We start from the raw sequence: 11450 nt of genomic DNA, 5'->3' as shown, positions 1-11450 counted from the left end.
AAGAATTAGGTGCTAGCACAACACTAAAGATATATAGGTTAGGCGTTCGTACCCACCTCTCTTGGGTTCGGCCTTGTTGATGGACCCATTAGCCTTAGGTCCTGCACAGACCCAAGAGAGGTGGATATGGATGCAGAACCCATTACATTTGGGTTTGGATGATGGAACCATTATACATGGGTATGGATGATGGACACATAGACTTGGTAGGCGACCAAATCTAGGAGAACATGAACTTTACAGGGGCCTTGTCCAAGGTACATGTGGACTTGGTAGGCTACCAAGTGTAGTGTACCTGGATGTGGTTAAGGACCAAGTTCAGGGTATGTGGACTTACTGTAGAATCCCAATGCAGGTCAGAAGAGACCAGTAGACGGGTCTATAGACCTCAGATACACAGTTTTGCAGCTTGCTAGTGCTAGTCTGCACCCACAGCTCGGGCATATAGTCATTGCACGTGAATCTGCAAACCTCTAGGCATGGGCTTGTAGACTCGCTCGCCTGTGTTTGTAGCCAGGCGCGCGAGCTAGTCCTTATTACCCAGGGCTAGGCAAACTTGGTACCAGGTATCTATAGCTTAGGGTCGCGGTCAGGCACGCTGGTCTAGCTTTACACCTGGGGATTAACAGTCTTAGCGCCAGGTGTACGTATCCAAATTCTTATATTTTTTAATCTTTTAAACAAAAATTATGGTTCTTCTTTGAAGGCAATAATAACTTTTAAAAAAAAGTTTACTAATGATAATAACAACAACAATAATAGTAATATTAATTTTTAATTTTACCGTACAAATCAAATTTATTTTTTCTTTTTAATATTTATAATAAAAATAACAATATTTTTAATATTAATAAGATTAATTATAATAAGAATCATAATATTTATATCACAATAATAATATTCTTAAGATTAATATTTTTAATTATAATAAAGATAATAATATTTAGAATACAAATAATAATATTAATAATATTATTGAACTTTTCTTACCAAATTTTTATAAATTATTAACTATTAACTATAATAATAATAATAATTGTTATTTTTTTTTTCTTCTATGCAGAGTGCAGACCCCTGTCGCTCAGGTCTCCGACCTCTAGAAAGGTTTGCAAAACCCAGGTACAGGTTAGAAAAGACCCGAGATGCGCGGATCTGCAGCATGGAATGCTTCACCAAATAATATAATTCATAGTAAAATCACTTAAATTTACAATAATTTACTCTATAATAACAAACAGTACAATTATAATGAAAATATTCACAGTTTACAGTAAAACAACTATCCCCTTTTAGTTATGATTAATAATTGTGTTTCTTTTTCGACAAACAGACGTATAAAAAGTTCCATACCATACATATAGTTTATATAATATACACCATGCCAACCTCTACGAGAGCAGCATGAGGGATATTCAATGCCACTGGAGGTTCACGGCAATTTTTATCAAGAAAGACGTAGGCCATAATCAGGAATTTCTTAAAAAAGTTAGAACCATTACGCACTGTTAAATGCGACTGACCTAGGAAATATGCAGTGCCACTTTCCCTGGCATTAATCAGTTCTTGTAGCTCATCCCTGACAGATTCCCGCAATCTAGGACTACTTTCTGGAATTAGAAATCGAACCTTTTTTCTCCTGACAGGAGTATTTCGTCCAATCAAATCTCCCACCGGAATTGCCAGAGTTTCATTGTTAGCAGCATTTGTGGAACCGGAAACCAAGTTGGTATCATCTACAGGAATCAACGCATGTCCTTCCAACAATGGCGTCCCAACAATCACCATTCTTCCCTCAGGAGAAGTAAGCGATTCACAATCGCTTTCATCCAAGGAAATGTATTCTCCGATTGAGCCAATAATCTGTTCCTCAAAATCATCCGTGTCTCTAACCTGATCACAGTACCCATATCTCACAATGCATCTGTAAATCCTGTAGTCTTTGCCACCAACCCTGCCTACACAATATCGCTGACTGGGAGGCACACAAGGAACTGGTTGGGGCTTGAAAGACACGAAGATCAGCACCTGATGAAATGCAGGAAGATTTGTGATGAAATGTGAGAAGAAAGCTGGGATTCCCATTACGATATCAGTGTAGATTAAGCCAATTCCAGGTACTCTGGAAACTCCTAGGCCTGGGCTATAATCTGTGAGCCATTCTGTAGAAACCTTGTTTTGCAAATCAAACTCGTATTTCTTCATAGTTCCATAATGCCATGCAAGCATTATAGTGAAGGAAACAGCTGAAAGGACAAATAGATACCAAGCTCCTTTATGAAAGCTCAGCATACATGCCGATACATATACAGCCTCAACAAAACCAAAGAACATCAAAAAGAATCCTGATATGAACAAACTCTTCTCCCAGTACAGAGCCATCACAAGGGACATCATACAAGTTGTTACTATCATCCCAAAAACAATTGCCATACCTGTATAGGGATTTAACCAGTATACATTAGATGTAACTATAAAAAATCTGAAGTATTAAAGAAAAAATGCATCCAAGCACCTAAACATGTCAATATTTTGAAAACTATTAATAGCTACTTTAATTGTTGTAACATCTAGGAAAGTGAAAGCTTGATATCACTAAGAAATCTATTGCCCTAGGCTTTATCTTGTAATTGATTCATACTCTCCTCACGCTATTGTGATTCATAAATTCTCAACTGAAAGTTGACTACTTTACTGTTCTCCAAATGATTCCTAGAGAACATCATTATCTTTTTCAAGGATCCTAGAACCTCAGAGTTTCAGAAAAAGGGAATGAATATAATATTGATGGACAATACCTGCTGCATTTGCAATTCTAGTTATATCATGGAAACCAAGAGTGATGGAGAGACTAAGGGCCATCAATAACCAGTTGACATCTGGAATATAAACCTGTCCATGTCTCTTATCTGATGTATGTATAACTTTTACTCTGGGGAAACAACTAAGTGCACGGCACTGGTTTATAATGGAGAAGCTGGCTGGTATTGTTGCTTGGCTTCCCACGGCCGAAGCAAGAAGAGATAGCAGTATGAAGACATGACGAAGATGTTCTGGATTTGCAATGCTTTCCACAAGTTAGAAACATATATCCCAGGTGAAGCAGCATCAAACAACATAAGACAACAGTGAAAGACTTACTAGGTATGGATTCACTTAAATGATTAAAATTTTCAGGACCATTCCAGTGTTTAGAGATAAAAGCAGCTTGACCAGCATAGCACAAAATTAAAACTGGATAAATCAAGCAGACAAATGTTATCTGCATCAGAGACACCAAACAAAAGTTATATTGTAATTTTGTACTGATTCCGTGTAATTGTGAAATCGCAACAAATATTGAGCTATTTTCAATACCTTGATTGATCTCTTAGGGAAATGACCTAAATCTGTGAACATTGTTTCTGATCCTGCAGGATAAGTAGTCAGACAGAGTAGTTAACACAATTTGTTACTACCATAAACAACATATTCAGAGAGAAGCAAAAAAAGGACAAACAAATAAAAGAACTAGTATAGAACAAGGAGCACGTTAACCAACCTGCTGTGCAGAGAAGAATGCTACCCAGCGACTTCCAACGGTCTTTGTTGATATTTCTTACAAATCTGTACATGTATACTGGGGACAATGCAGAGAAGATTTCAGGGTCCCATTGGAATATATTATATATACCCACTCCACCAATAAACAGAAGCCATATAGTGACAATTGGGGCAAACATAAACCCGATTTTACGGGTCCCATAGTGCTGCAGTATAAAGAGGCATACTGTTATGACACAAGCAGACGGCACTGGTACATCTGAAAAAGGCACATATTTTGGAAGTAGATCAGTTAGATAGCCAAAACTTGGCAAATCCTTTAATGAGAAGACGAGGAAGATGAAAACCAAAATTTTACAACTTCCATATAATCATCGCAAGTGATTTAAAATTGTAATCAGTTCAAGCTTTAATTATTTGAAACTATTAATCTTGAAAAGAAAATGTAAAGCATCATCATTGATATTATGTTTTTAGAGGATTAAAACTTCTAGCTTCTTACCAAGATATATATGTCATGTGACAATTGTTCTTTAACACATACAGAAATGAAAATGTCATATAGGTCATTGCTGGGACATGCTAATCATCCAGAATCACTTGAAACAAAATACCATGACACAAAATAATGGAAAATATTATTAACATTTTCTGTCGTCGGAAAAAAAGATTTGTAATGTGCATTAAAAGTGAAAAAAATAATAGATATCCTGCAGAGGTCAATCATATTTCCAAATGCTGCAGATTACACTGGTAAGTTTTTGCTGTAAATGCTACAAGGTAGCCAAAGCAGAAATTTTCATCCTATATGCCAAAACTATTTTCATGCTAAGTCACTCACATTTTTTTAAAGCATCTGATATGGCTCCTTGTGCATCTGGCGAGGAGGAGTCTGCAGAGAAACTGAGGTTAGAAATTAAATTATGAAAGGATATTGATATCGAGGCTATAATAAAATATGAAGTACTCTTTGTGCACTTTCGTAGAGCTAGCCCTTACATTTAATTTCTGATAATGAACGTTGAAGACCTGATGAAGCTGATAACACTGGTAAAGGGTACAGCATTAGCATATAAGAAGGGAAAACAGGAGAGAACTAAAGGTTAAACAAGTTAACCGCACTGACAAATTAGAGTTTATCAAGATTCAGGAATGCCTAACCTGAAATAGATGGGGTTATCACCCCATCTCCAATTATCATGCAAGCACCAAATAATGCCGTGAACAGCATCAAATAATGACTACTTCTATGGTTTTTTATGGCTCTTCTTGCCCTTGATTCAACTTTTCCCCTAAAAGTGCTTTCTTCTTCATGTTGCATAACCTCATTGGTGCTTGTGTCGTTTGGAATCAGACCCACTTTAGCATGCCTGCATAATAATGAGTACAGAGCAAAAACACCACCTGCAAGAATTTGTTGAGGTAAATAACACTTCATGATATGATCATGTAAAAATAATCCTGAGTTTTCAGTTGGCAAAGAGCATTACCCTCTCCATTATCATCAGCCCTCAGTACAATGAAGGTATACTTGAGTAAAGAAACAACAGTGAGAGTCCAGAAAATAAAAGAGAAGTATTCATATGCAATCTCATTGGATTTGAAATCTTTCGTTTGAATCGTCCCAAAAACATATAATGGAGCAGTGCTCAAGCGACCATACACAACTCCAAGAGTTTGAAATGACAGAACGAGTGCATGCCTCCAGGTCTCCTGTAAAAATTGACATATAAAAATGTAAATTCAAAGACAGTTTTGGATCACTCAGAATCTGAAGACAGTTCTGCAACTGTAGTTATATTTCAATTACTTGGTTGAAAAAAGATTTACACAGCAGAGAAATTAGCTCATTAACGATTTCAAACTCTATAAATATTAAATAAATTAACAAATGCAAATGAAAACACCTGGGAAAAACAATTTCTATGCATTTCGCTATCTATACACGCAAAACAACAGATAAAAGTTACAACTGCTGTGCTCGATGGCCAAGCACATACTATAGAATAACTAGCATATTCAGTTACAATATGAGAGAGTCCTGCTAACTAGAAATATTTGGGATGCCATCTTACAAGCGAGAAACTAAGGAACGGTTATCAAATGAACCTCCAGTTTCTCCTCAAGAAGCACAAATCTCTGAAGCTCAACATCGATTAATTTTTGAAATGTGCTGGAAGATGATCATAAAAGAGATGGCAGACCATAGGCCACAAAATTGCCTATGGAAGACCAAGCAAAATTTCAGGGGAAAGCAAAAATAAAACTGTAGTTTTCAAGCCAACATGCCTTATTGGTAAAAGATAAAAATCAACTCCAGTATATGCAATTTACCAAGAATAGATAAAAAAAACCCATCATCATTCATGAAAATCATAGAAATTTTAACAACAAGCATAGAAGAATTCAAGCAGTCAATCTATAAAGATTAGATCTTTTGTTTAAACAAACCAGACCAAAAATCATTTTAAGTTCTCATCGAGCAAAAATACAATTGATATTGTGATGGTTCTTGATATGTTCAACTAGCAAATTATCGAGAACAACATGTCCAACAATTTACATCCATCTAAATATGACAACAATTTTTTTTTATCTTTTTTTCTGTATTCTTTTATTGCTGATAACGAAGTTAACAAGAAGCGTTTCAGCCCAAAACAAGAAATCCCACAGGTGAAAGGAGAATCAAGAAACATCAGCATGCAAATATACAAGCTAAGCACACATTACAAGAACTGAATTTGGCTTTAAAAAGAATCAGCAAGAAACTCATTACCTTAAGTCCATCAGAGGATGTAGTGCGACTCGGTGGATGATCCATTCACAGATTAAAAAAAAAGGGGGCACTTAGACTATATCTCAAAGAAAGTTTTACTGTATTACAGTGGTGGACATAAAAGAAATAAGAAAAAAAGACTTGAGTGGCAGAGTGGGACAATGCAAGGCGATAGAGGCAATGCGCAATGTGAAAGACAGAAACGTTAGAAACTGTGTTGTTGTTGAGGTTTGCGCTTCTGTGTGGCTGCTTTCTTGGATGCAACGAAGAAGGAACGATTCCCTCAAAGATTGTGGTTTGACTGTGGAAAAGACACCATTTGGTTTCTTCTTAGTTCTTACGATGTTTTTGAATTTTTAATTTATGGGTAGCAGAGAGGGAATGCTGGACTGATACTGATAGGGAGAAGGCTAGTCTAGCATTTTGGATATGTGTTTTCTTACATATGCAAACATAAATTCTTAAAATAATATCACAGAAAAGGAAATATTAAGGAAACCGGCGGCCTAACACTATATTGTTTTGTTCTTCTTTTCTTTCTTTCTTTCTTTTTTTTTTTAATTTTGTGATAGAATGGTGTTGCATAGATGATGCTTGTTTTCAAAATGAAAATGCAATGCTTAGAATCTTACTTCAAAAGAAAATAAGAAAGAAAATATACCTAAAGATCCAAAGTGACCTTATGGGAGCTTCTCTTGAAGCAGCAAGGCCTTTATCTAGTAGCCACCGAAGCCACAAAGGGCTCTCTAAATTGATTCTTTTCTAGGGATAAGCTCATCATAGGAATTATAAAAAAAAAAAAGTTCTTTTTATATACTTATTCTTATTAGTATTAGCATAAAAAAGTTCTTTTTATATACTTTTTTTTTATATATATATATACTTATTCTTATTAGTATTAGCATCAATTTTTTTATTTTAAAATTTCTGTAATTAAACAAATTATATCTATTTGCGCAAATTCCTTGACAATTCCTGCTTGTTAATACATAGAGCTCCATAAATGGGATCTCCCATAGCTGGAGACAAGAGATTCATATGAAAATATGATATTGCCTCTGAGAAAAATTTCAATACTCAGTTGCCTTTTATTATACTCCATTTTGAATATTATGTTCCCAAAAAGAAAAGGAAAAACTTATGTTTGGTGATATATAAGGCTTAGAACAAGTGGTTAAAACTTGATTTATCTTTTTTGAGAATGCGATGGTTTTTATTTTTTAGTATTTTTTAAAAATGTATTTATTTTGAACAAATATTAAAATAATATTTTTTAATAATTTGTGTAATTTAAATACTATATATATATATAGTTTGTAAATTAAAAGAAAAACCCTTTGATGTGATATATCAACTAATGGAAGCTTTATAATTCTTCATTTAATTAATTGTCTGAATAATGTTATGATTATAGTCAACAAATGAGAAATTGGATACTTGAAAACGTGATGGCCTTTGCATTTGGAACGGCTGCCCTTGTTATGTCATTTATACATTCGGATGGATTTATGAGCGGTTGTTTAAAAGTAAGTTTCAATTATTTTTTATTAAAATTTGTTTTTTTTATTTTAAATTAAATTTTTTAGTGTTTTTAAATTGTTTTGATATACTAATAATTAAAATAAATTTTTAAAAATAAAAATAAAAATTAATTTAATATATTTTTAAATAAAAAAACACTTTAAAATACAATCAATATAACTCTCCCAATTTACTCACTTTTATAAATAGGTAGATAAATCATCTTCCTTGAAAGGGCTTGGTAGTTGTTCCTAAGGAGAATGGACATGCTAGACCAGAGGAAGAAAGGGAGAAAGGGAGAGGGAGTGGTTTTTCTTTTCTTTTTTTTTTAATTTGTTTGTTTCTTAAAACTTAAGAAATTTATGGAATTTGGAAATCTTTTTATAAATCTCATTTTCCAAACATCCTCCCTCCACTCCCCTCACTTTCTCCTTCCTATATTCCCTAGTTATGTGAGAAATTTAGAGATTATTCAGAAATAAGATAATGTTTTAATTTTTCAAAAAAATTGAAGAAAAAAAACTGAAAATCTGTGTTCAAACATAATATTTTTCTTTCCTGTAGAAAACTCGAAATTTATATTGAATTTGAAAAACACACTTCAAGAGTTCTCTATCAAATAAAAAAAAAAAGATATGAGTTATGCAAAAAAATTTCTTGATTTTTAGAAATCTAATATTTTTATATTTCTTTAGTTTCATACACTTAATCTTTATTATAAATCTAATATAAAAATCCCTTTTTAAGTTAACAGTAATCTTCTTTATGATAATTTTTAATTTAAATAAAAGAAAATTAATATTCTATAATTAGATTATTAAGATGACTATAATAAATTATAATTTTCATTTTTTTAATGACAAGTAATTATAATCATGATGTGTTTTTTATGAAAAAAATCATTTTATTCTAAACAAATGAACAAGGTTTTAAAGTTTTCTTTCGAAATGAAAAACTGAAAAAAAAAATTATGTTAATGAACAGAGCCCTAACTTTTCCAAATGCTAGGAAAGTAAAGTTTGAATTTAGTGGGAATATAGCCTTATTATTTACCCTTGTTTCAAAAAGATCTTAAAAGTCATTTTTGTTTTTTTAAGACAAAAAAAGGAAAAGAGAATGTGATTTCTAGTGTACAGTTCTTTCGAGGAAAGAGTCTTGTTTATACGGTCATCAATTGATATTATATTTATTGCAAACTCTGATCGGTTTTTAAAGATTTCATGATAAGAAATTGATTATGTTAGAAAAAATATTATTATTTTTAAAGTTTTTTTTATCTTAGATAGATATTACTAGTTTTATTTTAAATTATTATGAATTATTATATATTATTATTAATGGTTTTGTATATTAATATTTATGACTTTGGAATTAGTAAATATTATGGTGGATATTTCTGAATTTAGGGTTAATAACTATTAAATTTAATATTTTTTATTCTATCATTAATAAATATTTCTAACTCTAATATTAATAAATATCAAAATTAATATCCATTCTAAATCCACTTAACTCAAACAATCCTAGGTTGAGTTCTAATGACATAAGTGCGTTTGAACATTTAATTAAAAAACCTTGTCATTGTTTATTTTTAAAAATAAAAAAGTAATGGATTTTTATTCTTTTGTTTTTTTAGCATGTAAGCCTAACTATCATTTTAATTTGGTCAAGTTTTTAATGGGCTTGATAAACTTGTTATTAAATCCAAAATACATGCAACAAAAATACAATTTTTCTTTATAAAAATGTTAAAAACATTTTTTTCCTTTTTAAAATGCTACAACATGCAAAAATGATTTTTTTTTATTTTTTATGTTTGAAAAAGTACTTGAAAAAGGAACTAAATTATACAAATCAGATATTTTTTTATACTTTTCTTTTTTAAAAAGCTTGCTTGTGATGCAAATTAAAATATTTGATTTTTTTAATTTTTAACCATGCCAACAAAAAAAATACAAACACACACACACATCCATTTTTATTGATTAAACTAATATACACCCTACAATCATAAATGTTTATCATTATTATCATAAACCAAAAACAATCACAAACAACACATTAAATAGTCTAAGATTTGAAAAGAACTTTCCAGAACTTTGAAAATAGATTGGAGCCGCTAGAAATGCTAGAATTGCTAGAATAGTGACCACATATTAGTTCCACGTGTCACCCCTGTTGTTAGTGCGTGAGGTCATGTACTACTATTTCTGAAGGTTGTAAATTTGGTGAATTAAAACTCCTATGTTTTCTCTTTGATTTTTTAATGGCAATGTAGCAAATGGATACTTGTAGAGGGAGCTTTGCTACATTTAAGTTTCAGCATTCTTTCTGTTTTTTAGTCTAGATTTACCTTTTCTCCTAACTTATAGGTGTTACTTTTGTTGATTCTAGGAAAGCTTTCTACTAGGTTTGAAACTACTACATTCCCTCTTTGATTCCCTACTAGCAGCGTCGCAAACAGACACTTGTAAATTGTTATGTTAAACTTTTAGTTTTCTCCTTGTTTTTCAGTCTAGGTTTGTCTTTTCTTCCTATTGTTGAGTGTTATCACTCCTTTTTCTGGAAGAAAATTCAATGAGGTTTGAAACTGCTATATATCTTCTTAGATTCTCCATTAACAAAGATGCAAATGAACATCTATAAAGAGAGGTTGTTATGTTGAAATTTGATATCTCCTTTTATTTTATTTTTCAACGTACCTGGTTCCTACTGCTATTGTTTGTAAGGCAGTTTTGTGATGATTTGATGGTTTTCTTGTGATGACTTGGAATTTGATTTTCTTGTTATGGAAAATGGTTATTTGGATGGTGTTTTAATGGTACTGCTTTATCTGGTTTGGGGTCTATTTCAAGATGTTATTGTAGGAGTTTTCACAATTGTCTAGATGTGGTTTTATGGGTTGTTTTTGAGCTGATTTCGAGGTTGTTTTATGAAGGATGTTTAAGGGTTGCTTTATCATGGCTATCATGGGTGGAAGATGGAGTTGTCCTGGCTAGATGTGGAGAGGGGTTGTCATAGGTGAAAAAGGTGAAGGAGGCTGTTATTACTGATATTGGCTCATGGGTGGTACTAGGTCTTTGCTACTGGTGGTTTTGAGAGGAAGAAAGGGAGTTGAAGTTCTAAAAAAAATAAGAGGGAGAAGGGCGATCTTCAACTCAAAGATGGAAAAGAACTCTCCATTTTTGTATCCTGTTTCTTGTGCGAGTTATGCCTAGAAAGATGATGGAAGAGGTTGTGGATCCCTAGCTAAACAGAGAAGACCACAAGCTTTGATAGTGATGTTAATGAAAAAAATCAAAGAGCTTCCCCCTTCCAGATATACTGGTATCAAAAGGATGTATCAGAAAAGCTTCCTTTTTCTTTTATATGTTAGAAAATAATATAAATTATATTATGGGACTTTACTTAACAGCTTAAGTTATTGGGTTGAGATGATTCTTTGACATGGTATCAGAGCTTTGATGACCCAGCAATCATGAGTTTAAATCTCATCATCCCTATTTATTTGATAAAAACTAAGCATAAAGTAATGTGAACCTGTGCAAGTTTCAAGTATAAAGAGATTTCACTTGAGGAGTGTGTTAGATAATAATATATATCATATTTTATG

General features: G+C 32.4%; 1 protein-coding gene across 3 annotated transcripts; it reads right to left on the bottom strand.

Moving 5' to 3' along the window:
• Positions 1–1299: 1299 nt before the first annotated feature.
• On the bottom strand, positions 1300–6733 carry LOC105110420 (potassium transporter 2-like). Of its 3 annotated transcripts, XM_011005452.1 has the most exons (10): positions 6317–6733; positions 5031–5253; positions 4702–4944; positions 4540–4587; positions 4382–4432; positions 3539–3799; positions 3355–3407; positions 3139–3259; positions 2796–3050; positions 1300–2432 (listed from the first exon to the last, which is right to left on the bottom strand). In XM_011005452.1, exons 1-10 carry the CDS (start codon positions 6359–6361, stop codon positions 1363–1365), a joined length of 2370 nt encoding a protein of 789 aa, XP_011003754.1. In that variant the 5' UTR covers positions 6362–6733; the 3' UTR covers positions 1300–1362. The 3 variants fall into 3 exon arrangements, with proteins under 3 accessions (XP_011003754.1, XP_011003756.1, XP_011003755.1); XM_011005454.1 differs by lacking the exons at positions 4382–4432; positions 4540–4587; positions 4702–4944 and having other exon boundaries at positions 3539–3616; positions 3740–3799; positions 6317–6731; XM_011005453.1 differs by lacking the exons at positions 4382–4432; positions 4540–4587; positions 4702–4944 and having other exon boundaries at positions 6317–6731.
• Between the last annotated feature and the right edge of the window lie 4717 nt (positions 6734–11450).

This window comes from Populus euphratica, unplaced genomic scaffold, assembly GCF_000495115.2.
Source record: "Populus euphratica unplaced genomic scaffold, PopEup_1.0 scaffold253.1, whole genome shotgun sequence".
In the NCBI taxonomy this organism is placed as follows: Eukaryota; Viridiplantae; Streptophyta; class Magnoliopsida; order Malpighiales; family Salicaceae; genus Populus; species Populus euphratica.
This window is presented reverse-complemented; position numbering and strand designations above follow the sequence as displayed.

Coding starts and splice junctions, on each gene's coding strand:
- LOC105110420 (XM_011005452.1), bottom strand. CDS start 6,361: ATGGATCATCCACCGAGTCGCACTACATCCTCTGATGGACTTAAG. Junction 3,800..4,381: donor ATCAGATGCTTTAAAAAAAT/GTGAGTGACTTA, acceptor TGCCTTTTTCAG/ATGTACCAGTGCCGTCTGCT. Junction 3,260..3,354: donor TCCCTAAGAGATCAATCAAG/GTATTGAAAATA, acceptor TCTCTGATGCAG/ATAACATTTGTCTGCTTGAT.